The 17,245-nt window shown below is 36.5% G+C and overlaps 1 protein-coding gene across 12 annotated transcripts in view; it reads right to left on the reverse strand.

Annotated features, from left to right (window-relative positions):
• Positions 1 to 683: 683 nt before the first annotated feature.
• The window catches only part of MAP3K7 (mitogen-activated protein kinase kinase kinase 7), a 48,363-nt gene continuing 31,801 nt past the window's right edge, over positions 684 to 17,245 (reverse strand). For 8 of the 12 annotated variants that reach the window (XM_075145495.1, XM_075145493.1, XM_075145497.1 and 5 more), the window contains 5 exons: positions 15,508 to 15,575; positions 9,757 to 9,865; positions 6,440 to 6,501; positions 5,776 to 5,891; positions 684 to 3,750 (listed from right to left, as the gene is read on the reverse strand). In XM_075145495.1, the coding sequence (XP_075001596.1) occupies positions 3,570 to 3,750; positions 5,776 to 5,891; positions 6,440 to 6,501; positions 9,757 to 9,865; positions 15,508 to 15,575 (536 nt within the window). In that variant the 3' untranslated portion in view covers positions 684 to 3,569. Of the gene's footprint in view, positions 3,751 to 5,775; positions 5,892 to 6,439; positions 6,502 to 7,322; positions 7,410 to 8,791; positions 8,873 to 9,756; positions 9,866 to 15,507; positions 15,576 to 17,245 lie in introns of those variants that run through there. The other 4 variants (XM_075145496.1, XM_075145494.1, XM_075145505.1 and 1 more) reach the window with 3 other exon arrangements.

Below are 17,245 nucleotides of genomic sequence, written 5' to 3' on the forward strand. Positions count from 1 at the left end.
ACAGTGTGTATACATGTACACAGGCTTAGTTTTATAAGATCCTCCTCTTCAACCAGTTCACCACAGGGAAATCTGTATTTTGACGGCTTGAGTGTTCCACACCTTTTTTGCCCTTATTCTTTCAAACTTTCCTGCAGGTTTGAGCAGGGCACCTGAAACGGCCGAGTTGTTCAAAGCAGCTCAGAACAGATCCGAAGCACGATTTTGTGTTCTTCACAGGCAAGGAGACAGTTAAGGGCTTGTCTGCCTCTGTGGTACAGCAACGGAAGCTCTCAAGCAGTAAAATCCATTATGAACAAGATAGAGAAGTTCCAGGGAATGGAATTTGTCTGAACTGAACAACGAAAGACGAGCGCTTATCTTTTTGCGGAACATCCGTACGAAAGATGTGGCATTCTTAAAATATCTTAATACTTGGTTATGAGTAGGACTATTCATCCTACACCCTACTTCTGCACACAGGAAGGGAAGAGCTAACAGCAGAAGAATTTTCTTTCGGCGGTGGGAACAACTGCGTGATGATTATCCCCCACCCTGTGTGGGATTCCATCGGAGATGAAGGATGCCCTGGCAAGCGTTGGGGCATTACTACATGTTTGTGGAAGTCTCTCAGCTTTTATTAATTAGATTCCTGACAACGCCATAAAACCCCATAGCAGAAAGCCACACTGCTCATTCCTGAATCATATGAAATCATTCACCATTTTATGTACAAGTTTTGTATTACAATCTTCAACTTCTCATCAGAAAAAAAAACCAAAAAGCCTAAAAAAAGCATTTTTGGCAGAACTGCACAGCGTACAGAAGCATACTTTCAATTACACAATATCTTACAGAAGACATACTGTGACAAAAAGCAGAGCCTGTTACCTTTTCTGAGAAAGCAGTGCCCAGACAAAACTAGATGTTTCACCTCCGTTATTAGAGGAACAGCTTTAACTGGACAAAATAGTACATGAAAAAATTCCTGAACACTCCAGATAGTTTAACAGAAAAACAAAAGTGCATTTGTAAACAATTTTAAAACAAGAGTCTTATGAAAATCATAAAGGTCATTGAAAGTTAAGCTGTTAAACTCCTCTTAGCCCAAACTGTTATATTCTACCCTTTTAGTTTTTTTTTTTTTAATGATACACAGATTTTGCCACACAGAACACTTCACTGAGTAATCTGGGCAAATACTTTTTAAGTTTTTGGTGGAATTTAAGAACAGGACAATTTGAAGGCAAAAGGTCAAACTCCAAATTCCCTTTGAAAATTACAAGAGCAATATAACCTAACTATTGAATGGAGCAGAGTTCAACAGTGCATGGTAGCACAATACTTATTTTACAATCCTAGACCCTTTTAAATGTAAACCCTGAAAAGTCATAAGCAACTATTAGAACAGATTTTTGTATTATGTACCATTAAGATAGCATTGCATTCACTTTCATTATTCAAACTTTGCCATAAAGTGACTTTTCATATACAATGCTGATTTACCTTAAGTGTATCTGTTTTATGACAAGGCAAACCGTAAAAACTGTCCTGGGAAATGATTTTGTGTATGTAATTATCAACCATGCACCTGAAGTTGAGCATTAGTATTTATGCTGCTCTACTTCATGCTTCAGCATATGTTAAGTAAGCTGCTGATCACCGAGTGTGTCCATTTTGGTAGATGGACAGATGTATGTGAACAGCAATGCTTTGGATAACTTGTGCTATTCCTAATACTACAGTTATTTTCTCTGCCAATTACATTTTGCTATAAATATGTGTGCCCTTAAGTTGATCCCAATATCAGTTTCAGCTAACTAATCAAATTATCTGCTAAGGTTTTGGGAATGATAACCCTTCCTTTACTTAAATAAAATGAGGGAAGGGTTTCTAACTCCCAAAGGTTTGCCAACAATAGATTGATTTTCAAGACAGGATGACACTGTTCAGTAAGCTGTTTGTCATCTTTGTTGTTCACAGATAAGTATTAATGTTTTTTATCAGGTAGGCAGGAAGGGGAAGAGAAAACACTGTGAGGTTTTTACCCTTAATGTTTTTCCAAGTTCCGCTCATGGGCTTTACAAATAATTATTCGTTTGAAATAAGCGTAAGTCAAATTTCAGATTACTTCTCTTATATTCTGAGGGCTCAGCAGCTGTTAAACTTCAATTTTCTATTTTCCTTTTGCAAAAGAGTGTTATTAAAACCCTGCCCGCAACTAAGTACAGCAAAAGCTTAGGTAAGGAATAACTTCTCATTATATTTAGAAGTGCCTCATTTTTGTACGGTTAAAAGTTAATTCATAATCCAAATAATCAATCTGCAATGTAAACAAGTAGTTATTTCCCCCCATGTAATAATGGTAAATAATGACACTGATCATTACATATTCTGCTTGAGTTCATTAAATGCAATTCTTCAGTCACAAAGGCAGCAGGCATTCTGTGATGGACTTCCTTTGAACTCTGTTCAAATGAGTGGAATAACTGAGATTCCTGAAGGAGATCTAAGCCATTTCCCTCATTTTCTTAATAGCTTCCGCTATTTGCATACTCAACTCCATTTCATAATTTGCTATTTAAAATAAATTCATTTCCCCAAACTCTCCTCTCTCTATCTAAAACAAACTTATTTACATTTATGATAAATGCTTTTCAGCAAGTAAGTTGTAAGGAAAAAAAAAAATCAATAAGTGGTATAAAGGCAGAAAGGATTTAAACTTCTGTATTAGTTTGCTTTTTGAATTTCCTTCCAAAGATGCTACAGGGACAAAAGCTTTAAAGGTTTAAAACACACTCTCACACATTTTTGATTCTTTCTCTCTTTTATGCAAGGGTCCAACTTTGCCCAGTGAATCACCTTCATAACTTTTGCCCAGTAACTAAATGAAACTGCATGTCATTCCCCCCAAGAAAGTAAAGAAAATACAGCCTTTTACTTCAAATATTTTATGAATGCAAGATTACAAGAAATATATTAGTCAAAATGCAGGGCTATCAAGCACTGAACCAAGGATGCTGGCATCAGTTTGCCTACCATTTTGCATGTGGAAAAAATACACTAAGTCTACAGGTAAAAGGCATCACTAATGCATCATGAATTACTCTGGTCAGCCAACATCACCTCTCCAGCTTGGTGCATGTTTAAGTCCTGAAAATAACCATCATATTAATAGTTTGAGATGAGACACTGGAACAAAACCATTCTTAAACAGGAAAGTTTTTGTTTTGCTCTTATCGAGGTAACACCAAAAACTAAAAACAAGATCTTATAATTTAGCAGCCACTTTAACACTTGTTAGGCTAGCCTTCACACAAGGAGCATGCATACAGCCACTGTTCTTACTGTAAATTGAGGGCTGTTGGTTAATTCAAGTCACTGTTTTCTCACCTTATTCGATTAACCTGTTGAACTGGATGTCCACCATAGGAAAAAGAAAATTAAATGATGTTAAGTGTAGCAGACAAATACAGATCACACCACGAAGCTAACACTCATGAGTTGTCATAATAAGGGATAATAATAACAATAGAAAAAAAAAATCAGTCTTTTCTGTGCATGTTTTTCATTTGAAAGGTCCCAGGAAATCATGATGTTCCTGGCCGTTTCTGTTGCTGATTTCTGATGACCTCTAATTGTTTTTTGCATTGCTGATAGTAAGTTGAGAGACTTTTGTTTTCATCTAACAGCTTTTTATGTTCTTGTACCAGACGGGATGTGTTTTGCTGGTCTTTTTCATCCTGATCCAGTTCTGCTATTAGTTCTTGTCTAAAATAAAAAAAAGTAATTGTCATTTAGAATCTACTTCTATTTGTATCTAGATGACTTCATACGTTTAAAATCAGTATTTGATTAGCCGTCTGATCTCATGGCTGGTGATGTTTTGGGGGGGGGGAGAGGGGGGTGGGAATTGACCAAAAAAAAAAAAAATCTTATTATTTACTGTAGTCTGGGGAAGAATCCTCTTCCAAATCAAATCCACATTTAAACTTCAAAATAGCTGCAAGCCATAGCCTCAATCTCTAAAATTGTCCTTTATATAATGTCTTTCAGACGTAGTTCTACAGGTCAGAGTAAAACATTGAAGGATCCACACAGGATTTCATACATTCAACTCTAATTTTGCTTAACTATATGTACATTTAAGAACTCAAAAGGCAACTTAAAAGACAAAATTGCAATAATTTTGGTTACTTTTTAGTGAAGTGCTGTTTTCTATTTGGACTTGAACTTCTTAAAGCAGTGGAAAAGCAGAATCAAGCAAATTGTTTTTGTAACTGTCACTTCACTTAATTTATGCTGTAAGTGTTCAATATGTTTTTAGCAACAGTTTTAAAGGAACAAACACACTGATAAACTTGTTATAAATTATCCTGCAAAACTGATGCAGCAGTTTGTTTTACTATTTGTTTATGAGGTGACAAGAAGGCAAGCTGCCAGCAATATTTTAGCAACAAAATAGTAGAGGAGAAAGTTCATGTTAATTAATTGTTGCCATATGGTTTATAATTACAGTTAAAGAAAACTTAATCGTTCTATAAAGGTTGAACTAATAACTACCTTAACCAGCATTAAATTCATCTATCACAATACCTATGGGCAATTATGTTCTGATTAAGAAAAAACAGTTTGGGAAAAATGTGTGCGCAGGCTTCCTAGAAAAAAAGATAAAGGAGGAATCTAAAGGTACAAAATTAACAGTTTTGAAGCAGAAACACATTTTTATATAATTTATTGACCCTTGGGGACAACAGAAATAAAACCAAAATTAAGAACTTCATGCTATCTCCTCATGAAGTCTAAAAATTCTAGTTGCACTTGAAAAAAAATTGTTCTCAGGATGCTAAGCCAAAAGTGAATAGATGATAGGAGGTCAATTTACAGAAGCTTTCCTCCCCGTTCTGTATGCTGTTTCTAATGTACAAGAGGTTTATATACACATTTTTCTCATCAGCTATTCCACAAACACCAAGGAAAGCTCCTCATTAACAACCGCTTGCCTGCAGTGGCTCCGACACTGGTGGGTAACAAGGTGGTTACTTGGTCTAGCATGGGAGTATATATGACTTCTCAGAACTGCTCCCCAGTGTCAGGAAACAGAAATGATGAGAAGCAGAACACACCAGAATGTATTGCAAAGTGAAGTTCTGAATCGGCAATAACTTTGGCCCTAATCCAACAACACATGCAGTTGCTTCACTTATTATGTATACACAATGTGAAAGAGTTTATTTCTAGTGCACACGGGTAAGAAGGTACATAATGGCATTTAAGTATTAGGTCCTAAACTCCTGGTAGAAAAACACAAGATGTGTGTTAATAATACTGTTGTAAATGCGGTGATTGACAAAAGTCAGATATAAGATAAAAACTAACTGCAAAATGAGTAACATAGACGTATTACTCAAAATTCTGTAATCCATTATCCAAGTGATTATCTACAAATTACAATTGAAAATCTTTTACTGGACAGCGTTGAAAATAAAATTCCAAGGGTCCTCAATAGTCCAGGTCTTTCATTTGAGATGATACAGACAAACATTACTAATATGTTACATATACAGATGTGTCACACACTTTAAAGTAGGACTTGTCCAGAAGAAGAGTCTTGATATTGATTAAAACTTTCAATTACCTGCTCTAAATATCTCACCTGTACTGAGCAGCTCAGTATTTCTGAGATTAAGGCTGGAAAATAATTATGCCCTATGAAACGTTACTTCATACAGATAACAGACTTTGTGTAAAAGAAACATACAGAAGAACAGAAAACGTTAAACACATTTCACTTACTTCCTCTGCAACAGCAATGCAATTTCTGTCTGAACTTTCATATATTCTTGTGCCATTTTGCAGTGCTGTTCAAACACAGCCATAGATTCTTTGGAGTTTGGGCACGGTGCTAGAGGCTGAAAATAAATCAGACATGTTAAAAGCTAATGAACTGGTATCTTCGAATATAGTGTGTTAGAATGTCTCTGCAGTGTATTTATAACGTCTTTTAAAAACCAGTGAGCTTTTAAAAATAAGTGTTAAACCATGCCCTGGAAAATGTTACTGCACTGATGTCAAAGTTGACTCAAACCTCAAATCTGCAGTTACTAATCTGATACTCTCTGTCACAAAAATCACAGTAGTGTCTAATCCCCCCCCCAAAAAATAAAGTGAATACAACAATTTAATTCAGTAACATTCAAGCAAATAATGTCTTATTTAGACAGTCAAACTCAGCTTACATTTGGTTTTAGGGATCATGTTTCCCAGGGCTTGTTTTTAATAGCTTGATCAAATCTGAGTCAACCAATCTCAGATTACATAATATATTTTTTTAGCCTTGGTCAAAAGTTAGACAGAATATAAACACAGGTAAATATGCAGCACTATGTTTTGCAGCCCCAAATTCACACATTAGAACGAAATGCAAGATAAAGAATCTAATAAAGCATATATTTATTACCTGTAACTGATGATCTAATGTAAGATATGCCATTGGGATGGAGTTATCTGACCCATTGGTCTCTGTAACAATACCAAGAAAATTTTAATGTATTTTCAGAGTTAATTCTACTCTTATAGGACAAAAACAAGAATTCTAAATCATTTCACAATACACAATCTGAATGTGGAAAGGCAAATGGAAATAGCAGCGTTCCAATCCCAAGGCAGATGAATCATTTTGTTTTTCTGATAAAGTTTAGAACTTCAAAAGTATGGTCTATCACACCAAGAAGAAATAAGGATTAAGGTTATCATCCTACACTTCTAGAAGCCATGTACAGTACACAGATTTTAAAAACACTATTTTTGTACAGTTTGCAATCGCATTCTCTATTTATAAAAAAACTGCCATTTCATTCTTGTTTATGAAGGATCAGCCAGCCAGCCCATGCATCTAATGATTTTAAAATTAGAAGCTGTGCAAACCAGCTCTGCCAAAATAAAATAAGCACAACCTCCTGCTCAGTTTTGAAACCTGCTCCCAGTGAGGTCTGTAAGTATCTTCCTCACAACATGCTCTAGGGCATCTTCTCTGCTCTGTAGAGATACTTTGTGGGTAGCAAGGAACCCAATAACCAGTTTTATCTCTTGGGCCTGGCTGCTCTCTTCTTACACTGCGGTTACTCTGGATTTCTCTAGTGCTTTCATTCCAGATTTAACATTGAATTCTTATAGATCCTACCTTTTGGTAGCCCACAATCTGGGGATCACAAGATTACTATTAAGCTTTAAGAGACATAGGAGTAAAGACACATGGAGAAACTACTAATTTCATAGCTGCATTATTACTACTAGAGGATAATATGGAGGAGGGTAGGTGGGAAAAAAAAGGGGCTGCTTACCCATACCCCAAAAGCACCTGCCACAGAGTAGTCGTGGTAGAGAAACTAAGGTGTTGCCCTCAAAGACTATGCTATCTCCAAGAGCAGCTTCAAAAGGAAACAGAAATAAGAGGGTGGGAATGGAGAAAAAGTGGTTAAGTGTATGCTTGTAAGGAAACTGGAAGGTGGTAAAAAAAAAAAGAGAAAGAAAAATAAAACAACCCTAAAACCAGAGACTTAATCACCACAGTATCTTAAATGAGAACAATATAAAAAGTCCTTCCCTACATTAGACTATTGGCATATATGGAGTACTGCTACAGCAAAAGAATTATTGCAATGTTTCAAATACATCAATACATGCAAAACAGATTACATTTCGGAGCATTTCATCACTGTGTCACAGAACTGTAACTTTTCCTGTGATTGACCAGATTCAGCTGCATCCTCATTTTATCATTTTGCCTCATTAACTTCAAAACGTACCCTCTTTTACAGAAAACTAAAATTATTTCTCTTTCGAAATTCAAACAATTCTTAGTTCACAGACTGCATAAACCTAACAACAAAAAAACCCAAACCAAACCACACAAAACATGTGGTACATTCTATATTTACCTGAGTATAAGGTGAGGGATTTCTGTGGGCCAGAAAACAGACCCGACTTTTAGCTCTAGTGTTGTGCTGCATTTAAGGCCAAAGACTTCAGGCAAACTGCCTTTGCACTGGCATATGATCAGCAACTTTCCGTTCCCAATGAACTATTGAATGGGTAAGAGCTTGCTTCCGTGTGAGGCAGCAATTCCTGCTCACTGCCTAAAGCAAGTCAGGACCCATGCTACACAAAAGAGGGCACAGGGTGGGCTGTGGCAGTGGGCAAGGGCTTTGGGAAATTATGAGTGACAAAGCATAGAGTGTGAAGGGTCTGGAGCACAAGTCTTACGAGGAGCGGCTGAGGGAACTGGGACTGTTTAGCCTGGAGAAGAGGAGGCTGAGGGGAGACCTCATCGCGCTCTACAACTACCTGAAAGGAGGTTGTAGCCAGGTGGGTGTTGGTCTCTTCTCCCAAGTAACTAGCAATAGGATGAGAGGAAATGGCCTCAAGTTGCACCAGCGGAGGTTTAGATTGGACATTAGGAAAAGTTTCTTTACTGAAAGAGTGGTCAAGCCAGGCTGCCCAGGGAAGTGGTTGAGTCACCATCCCTGGAAGTATTTAAAAGACGTGTAGATGAGGCCCTTAGGGACATGGTGTAGTGGGCACGGTGGTGTTGAGTTGACGGTTGGACTCGGTGATCTTAGAGGTCTTTTCCAACCTTAATGAATCTATGATTCTATGATCAGGCGAAGTGACAATGGACAGAAAGAAGAAAGCACAGAAGCAAAATACAAAAGCATGTTGCCCTCTCCCACTAAAATGGCGGGGCGGGGGGGAAGGAAGGAAAGTACACATCTTGCATACAGAATCACCTTATATTTGGTAAAATACAAGTGTGCATATATATGTATACACGCATATATATATAGATATGCTTAGGCAGGAGTCAGTCCACATGTGAGTTTCCATTTTGCAGCTGGTTACAGGAAAAGAATGAAAGTCTGATCAGCCAAAGATGAAAAGGATCACAAGAAAAAGATTGCAGAATTTGAGGCACTATGAGATACCAGCTTGAGACTAAGTTTAAGATTCAACATGTACATTTTGGTACAAAAAAGTAACTCTTATTTATATTCTAAAAAGGAATTTGTGGGGATCCATTGTTTTCATGCAGCCCACTACTGGTTCTTTTCATAATGAAGTGCATTATAACGTTTAAAATGGAATTCAACTATTAAATTATGTTCATTCTTAATCCTATTTCATAATAAAAGAACAGTGATGCTACAGTAGAAGTATTTACAACACTTCTGCAGACACACTTACGTTATTTCATTTAAAAACAGTAAGATTGTGTGCACGTGTACATTCTGCATACGCAAAATTACAACATAGATAAAAAATAGAATGAATGTATTCCAGCTGATACTCACCTACATAGTATTTCATTCCAGAAGTCAGAGCAATGAAAGCTTTAACTGTGCACTCATAATACAAATGCACAAGACTAAAATGCTCCAAGATGTCTATTCCCGTAATTCCCCAAAACCACACTACAGTCAAAAACTGGTGCTAAAAAGATCTGCGTTAAATACTATTATCACTGCATATGTACAATACTTTCTTACAAGCAAAATGCTTACAAGTTTATGTAACTTAATATAATCTATATTAAAAAGTTCTTAAAGCCAGTGTGCAAAACAAAGCAGTAGTGTAATGATTTAATTTAAGCAGAACTAAAATGGACTGTGACTTTCATTGCTTAATTTTGTTAATGTCTAGGCACACGCCCCACGCCATAATCAAATAAATCTTTTATATTTTTACAGGCAAAAAGTTAACTAATGAACAAAGGATTACCTGCATCATCAGGTGTCCATGGATTACGAGTTGGCTTTTCAGAGGTTGGTCCCGAGGTAGTGATCATTCTCACACTAGGACTAGATGATCTACTGCTGTTTCTACTCTCCTGAAATGATAACAGGAAAAAAAAAAAAGTTACAAGAAAAGTTAACAGAAGATTTTTTGAAGGGTTCATTTTAAAAAACATTATTAAAAAGAAAAATAAATGTGAAGAAACCTGAACCTATAATCCTCCCAAATACCCTCCTCCCCAACCTTTTACCCTGAAAGCTGTCCAGATAGTTTGATAAACTTTACATGCATTGCAGGGATAATTTCATCCTCATTTCTACTCCATCTTTACTGTATAAAAAGAAATGGATATAATTTGGCTATTCAGCATAATAAAAAGCAGTGCTGAACAATGTGTTCAAGATCTTTATATAAAAGTGTGACATTATGTCTAGTAATTTTCACATCACCATTCAGTGAAATCTACCAGCTCCATAACATAAGGAAGAAATAAAGATTTGTTTCCAATGTTTAATCAATGAATGGAACTACATTCAACTAAAGGAATGCAGCTTAGTAATTGCACTAGACTGCGGTGTATTAATCTACAGTTTTCTTATGGTTCTTATGTTAACTCAGAAGTTAACATGGGATTTGTCTTCAGAAAACATGAAAAAAGTATTTAATCAAAAAGGATCAATCAATTAAAGCAAAGCAATTGAGTACATTCTCTCTCACAAAGCAAAGTAAGAACTAAAACAAAATTCTGTAGGAAGTTCCTTTATATACAGCTTTACTCCTCCAATCCTTTTGCTTACCAAAGCGCAAAAACATAATACCGACCTCATTATTCTACTGAGCTTCTTTTTAAGAATTATTTACAATGCATATTCTTGTATTTCATATACCCCCTCATTAACATAAAATTAACGCAGTATAGGACTTAAGACTATAAACCCCAGCGAGTGTTGCAGGAAAAAAATGAAGTAAAAAGAATAGATGCTACTAAAATACAACTGTTTTCAATATGCTGTATTTATCATGAAATGATTAATTAAATGTCCCTATTTTTCAAAAGAAGCACTCAAATATACATTATCTGGAAACTGTATTTCTTTATGACTTTTATTTCCAAATATCCTATCTTAATTTAATTTTTAAAAGCCAGGATTTCAGTCAAGTAACAATCCAAAGAGTAACAAGATTCTACACACTGAAATATCCATTATTTCAACTACGTTACGTTTCTCCTGTAATTTTTATTAACCATCTAGTGTTTTATGTTAGTAGCCAGAAACAGGGCAATAAACTGTTGTAGAAATAATCCGATGGATGATATCAGGATGACAAGATCATTTTGAGAAAGCTTTTGTGTTGGAGTCTTTGTTGACATTAAGCAAGGTTTAAGTTGCCGAGCTTGCTTCTTACTGTCAGTGTCCTCAGATATGAATGATAAACACACTCTGCTGATGTGCAAGGTCAGAAGACAGAGCAAGCACTTTTAACAGCGTGTAAGTCCTTTAAGCAAGGATAAAAAGATACTTCTTTGTTGAGTATCTACAGTTGATAGCAAAAGGCACCTGAGAACTACTCTAGTTACAGTAACTTCTCAATGCTGTACTAGATTGCTTGCTGTACCAGATTGTTTTGATCCATCAACAGAAAAAAACCGTTTCCTTGGTAACATTATTCAGACAAAATTACTAGAAATAGAAATGAAGGATTCGTATCTGAAGCATATCTAAAAAGCACTGCAAAGTTGAAGGGAAGTTCCCAAAACTGAACACCTGTTAGATTACGGCATCTGAGTGCGTGTTGAGTGAGATGCTTTAGGCCTCCTGGATGCCAGCCCCTCTGACAGGTAAGCTAGTGACTGTTCTTTAGCAATCGGTTTCTGCTACCCTTTCACAGGTATCCTTTCATCCTTGCTTCCTCCAGGTATCTCAGTACGCTCAACAGGCTTGTTATCAGGTTACTCTCAAATCATCTTTGCCAGGTGGCCAAACCCACATGGCATTGTTAGCTTTTTAGCTTTCATTTCTCAAAGACCTGCAGTCTTGAAAAGCTGGCGCGCTCTGAGGAATAATCCCCGCCTCAAGTTTAATTTAAACGCGCAACCCAATTTAAAGAAATCATCATTACTAGCCCTGTCTCCTCATCTGTGGATCTTGCTGTGAAAGGGGAGGGGAAAAAAAAGAAGTGTATCTGTGACTAATTTCACAATCTCAGGGACAGAATGATTCATCTGTATAATATCAGATCCCCCAAATTATCACACTTAGTTGCATGCATGTGGGCATGTACATTCTGACCTTGCTTCTCAACTGTTCAATACAGTACCTGGTTTTCTTTAATATATTAATTTGTTTTTCCACTTCAAAGTAAACTGGAAGTGTTATGAAGGCCCAGCAACAGTTATTAAAAAAAAAAAATATTTAGAAGAGGTAGTTTTGATATTACAATACCACTGTGAAGAATGATGTACCAAAACAACCAACCCAATAAAAGATACACAGGCAAGGACATGGATACCTTACTAGGCATCTGATCACAACCTGCAGTTCTTGAGTGATTATACTAAATATGTTTCTCAATATCTGTATAAAGTATCAAATTCTGTAAAGATTCTATCCAGTGTAAATAGCAGGTTTGCTGTGTTCCTTCAAGCCCCTGAAAGTTTTTATGGCTGCAGTTCAGAGTCTGCACACCTGTTTCTATGTTACAAAGGTGTTTCAGCAAGGGCAGTAGTGCTGGACAGACAGTACAATACAATGTTTTAAAACGGAAATGGAAAGGCAGAAGAAACAGTTCAGTGAAAAAAAAAATTATGCAGAAAAATGAATAGAGCATCACAATATATGGATGGAAACAAACGGAAATGTAGCATTTGACTGTACAGAGAGGGTTGCATCAGTGTTGCTCATGTCACTTGGAGTAAGGTCCAGTCTAAAGTCACCAAGCACTAGAGAAATCTGTGAAAAATCAGACTTAAACACATGTTCTCAACACTGATCCACTCCAACAGCTGATCCAATGATGGAACACCTTTGGCTTAGCATATTTTCCTATCATCTAAACTGTTGATGTAAAAGGGTCAGTTGAGTAGTAAAATCATCTGCAAAGCGCTATTACTGCCTGCTGTTGATAACATCAATAAGAACAATACTGGAAAATGCATTAAGTGCCTCAACAACATAAAAATAGCAATCATCAGCCATACAAACCACATAAAAATTTCTTCTAACAGTACACAGAAATAAAATATACATACAATCATAAAACACACAAGAAGGTCAGATTAAAACAGACCAGCAATTAAGCAGGGAGACAAGAGTCTTGGTCTACCCTTTCAGGTAAGCACCCCAAACTTTGGTATATTTATTATTATCAAGTCCAGTGTTTTCCTCCAGCTTAACAAAAATTTCATTCTGAATTGGAAAAACCTTCTTGATTAAAAAAATAGTTAGAATAATTTTCTATTGACACAGCGGCAATTTTCAGGAAAAACACGTTTAACAGAAAGATTTCTGATCACCTTTAGTGTGTCAGTCAAATAGTTAAAAAAAAGAAAAGCGGCACTGTGGCAATCCTTCAATTTTGAGCAGGACAGGGGTTTACAAGGGCTGGGTGTGGAGGCACGCAGTGCCATGGCAGCTCGGTGAAGAAGGCTGCACCGCAGGGTGGGTGTAAAGGAGAATGGAATGCAGGGAAGAAGGATGTTTGCAATGAAGGGAGGGAGGGGGAAGGGGATTTTCATATTAGAAAGGATAACCTATATATGGTATGGTGCATACGGGGAGATATGACCTCCCCAAAACTGACCAGAGCTACGCTAGTCACAGGTGTTTCTTCTGCTTTGGCTAGTAGATTGCTTATATGGATAGCCGTTCAAGATTTTTAATAAAAATCCCAAGGCAGTGAGGTCCAGAACTATAGAAACCCATAAAGAATAACATTAAGTCTTTTGCCATAATTACATTGTGCTTGCTTTCTTCATTGTTTTCCGATTTTTTTTTTTTTTAAATATACAAACATATGTATGTCAACAGTTCACATTAGTTTCAGCAGACTTTTCTATCTCTTCTCACACCAAAAAGGGGATGAAAATTCATTATTTGTTGATATGGACAGTGCAAAAATTTCTTTCAAAGTGCACTTTTCATGCCTGTTAAAATATCACGTTTTCCAGATTTTATCATAACGTTTCCAAAAACTGCAAGATAGAAGCAGATAATTATAATTCTTCCACTTAGATTTCCAATATGTACACTATCAGAAGCAAGAAATGTGATTCTGGTACTTCTATAGACCCGCATCAGAAATTGGTGAGGTAAACAAAAAAACTTTTCTGTATCCTCCTGGTCACAAGGACAATCCAGCTAGAACATCCATACAAGCTACAGAACAGCTTTCAAAGACAGACTATTATAATAGTTTTTAAGATATGAAGTAAACGATGAAATTCTATATTTTTAAATATTAACCATTCATTAAAATGAACAGAATAAAAAATTTGAAATAAAAAAAAGCTATAAATATATTCATACATCAATCAGTGCAATTTGGTATAACTGATGTACTGTCACTTAATTTTCTTCCCCCAAGTAATTTTAGTTCTACGATTAACTGAATAGGCTAATCTATTCCTTTACTAAATTTTGCAGATTCATTTCTTTCTAACAAACTTGTCTTCTCTGAAGATATTAAAATATATTTAAGACTCATTTGTTATTTTCTGATAGATGTATATAGTAAATTCTACTAATAATACCTGGGGGATTGATGAGGTTTGTGTGGCTATCACACTCCATGAAATTAATGAAGGATCAAATGTTGATCTCCCTGATAACTACACACCCCCAAAATTACCACCTATTTTAGATTATTGCAGTAGGTTTTTTAATATGGAACCTGATTAACCTGATGAATATGCTAAGCTCCAGTTTCCCACATCCAAATAATAGCAGGGATCTCAAAATTGCGAATTCACACTAACAACCAAATAGCCTCTGTGAATTTCTGAAACAGACAACAAAGCAATTAAAACCACAAAATAAACACAGCTGAATGAAGCATTAGCTGCACTTTTCTCATTTAACATGTTCTTAGTTTAATTTCTTTTTAGTTTAATTTCAATTTTATATAGCATACCACTATGTCTGTTACCATGGCACTTACGATACCAGATAAGAAGCTATGTCATTATAAAATATCTTATTGAGACAGTCTTTTTTTAAACAAAACTTTGTGACAGCACCCTCCTGTAAACCTTTCCCAACAAATGGAGAGATACTACTGTAAGTCACTCTACAGGGTTCCGAGACCGATACTAAATACATTTATGATACTGATGCACATGCTTTTTATTTTTATGCAAAAAGTGAGTCTAATGTATGTATAACTGCTTCAGACAATCGTAAGTAGTAATTACAATTGTTTTCTACAAATAGAGAGGTGAAAAGGCTTTCCTGCATAACATCTGCCCTCAGCCAAATTAAGTGGTACACAAAAACTATGTGTACATAAAAATGATAAATGCTGCATGAGCTATACAGAAAGCACTTCTCATCTAGAGCTCATTCATAGATTAGCCTCATAGAATCTCATTTAAATGCAATACAAAAGACACTATAGTCTGCCAAGCTTCCACATCATTTCTACGAAAGCATCAAAGGTGAAGACTTCCAGACCAGTTTCCCTGTACAGATTTGGTGTCGACTTTATTGAAAGATAAAGAAGAGACGAGAAAGACGTTACCTGACTGGACTCTGTTCCAGCAACACTAAGATCTTGAATGGATCTGCGCCTCTGCTGTCCGTTTCCTGCTGGGAAAAAAACAAAACAAAAACAAACCAGTGAAATCTATTCAGAACAAAATAAGAAGGGTGCGACTGTTGCAGAGGAGCTTGGAATTTGTACAAATCCACAGAGAGAAAGTGAGAGAGGGAGAGAGAGACAGCTGCAGAATTTTAACTCAAAACATGCTGGCCTGTCAACAAAAAGTATACCCTAATACAATAACCACTCCTACCCCATGAATAGCTGCTGCACTCTACTCCACCATCTTCTGTCACATGTATTTGGTCAGGCTTAGTACTCGGGGCAGGAGCTGATGACGACATCTATTTCAAGTGCGTTACGTTATGGGGATTTCTAAAAGCTAGACCGCGAAGATAACAGGCTGCCAGCTTTAACCTGTTGCTCTTTGGCGTGCTCAAGGAACACAGCAAGGACTTCTGCCCGCGTGCCGCTCCCCTCATGAAAATTAAGAAGCGAAAGCGCTTCCTTCTGGTCTTTGTCTCCTTCAGATGAACGGAACTATGTCCTATTCTCATGCTCCGGGAAGTGTGAAAAGCGGACTGCTCAGCTAAATCACATCTCACCATCAACCTACTGAGCACAATGCTGTAATCTTTTCCTCTTCTCCTTCCACCTGTTAGCAATTATCCACCAGTGACAGCTACATAAAACAGTTTAAATTTTAACACTGACACGCAATCAAAGGCATTTCCAGGAAACAAAGTCTCCTTAAAAATAAAAGGAGATTATGCAACGGAATCTCCCTGGCTACTTTGATTTTTATTACGGTGATTGTTTATATTGCCTCTTGAGAGCAGGTCAGCTGTCCAAAAGGAAACACCAAAACGTCCTGAGTAACAGCTGACAATGCTCAAAATTCTTGCTCTCAGCTCTGCATTACGTAACTTTTCTAGCGGAGGGGAGCATCTGAAACACGTCCTGCGGCCGCGGCAGCCCCTCGCCCAGCGGCCCCGCACGCAACAGCCAACCCAGCTCACTCAAAGCCCTCTGACAGGCACCGCATTTTTAAGCTTTTAGATACTTCTTATTCAGCATCATTTCCGTATGACTCCACAGCCTATCTTGACAGTGTTTTGATTTGCAACAGTTACTACAAAAACGTAAGACTGTGTAATATTAATCAATACATTTAATGGTATCATACTTTAAATTTTTAAATATAGGTACTATTACATGTAGGAACACATTACCACAAAACAGCAATACAAAATTCTCAGTATCACTTTACCAAATTGTCATGACATTTTATAGTCTAAAATTTATAGAAAGTACTATGAGAAACAAGCATATAAGAAAATCAAGAAGGATTCTAGAATGGGAATATATTCTTTGCTCTGGCTACAAATGAATTCGAATTGCAACTTTTCTGGTTTTGACCTTTTGCTTCTGAAAATTCAGGGAAAGTATATACTTACCTAAGCAACAATGGCTATATGTTGTTTAATACTTCGATATTAGAGATCGTGTGAATGACAAATCTATGTCAAAATTTCTGAACTTGTTCATTTGCAGTGAATTTTTTCACTACCTAATCATTTAACAAACAAGATTATACATTTAATAGAATTCTGTGCTGTGGATATTTCATCTGGCTGCCACAGCTCATCTCAATATTCAAGATATGGGCGATCCACCCACGACTGATACAAAATTATGTGCACGTTTCATTCAACAA

The sequence above is a fragment of the Calonectris borealis genome, chromosome 3 (assembly GCF_964195595.1).
Source record: "Calonectris borealis chromosome 3, bCalBor7.hap1.2, whole genome shotgun sequence".
NCBI classification, from domain to species: domain Eukaryota; kingdom Metazoa; phylum Chordata; class Aves; order Procellariiformes; family Procellariidae; genus Calonectris; species Calonectris borealis.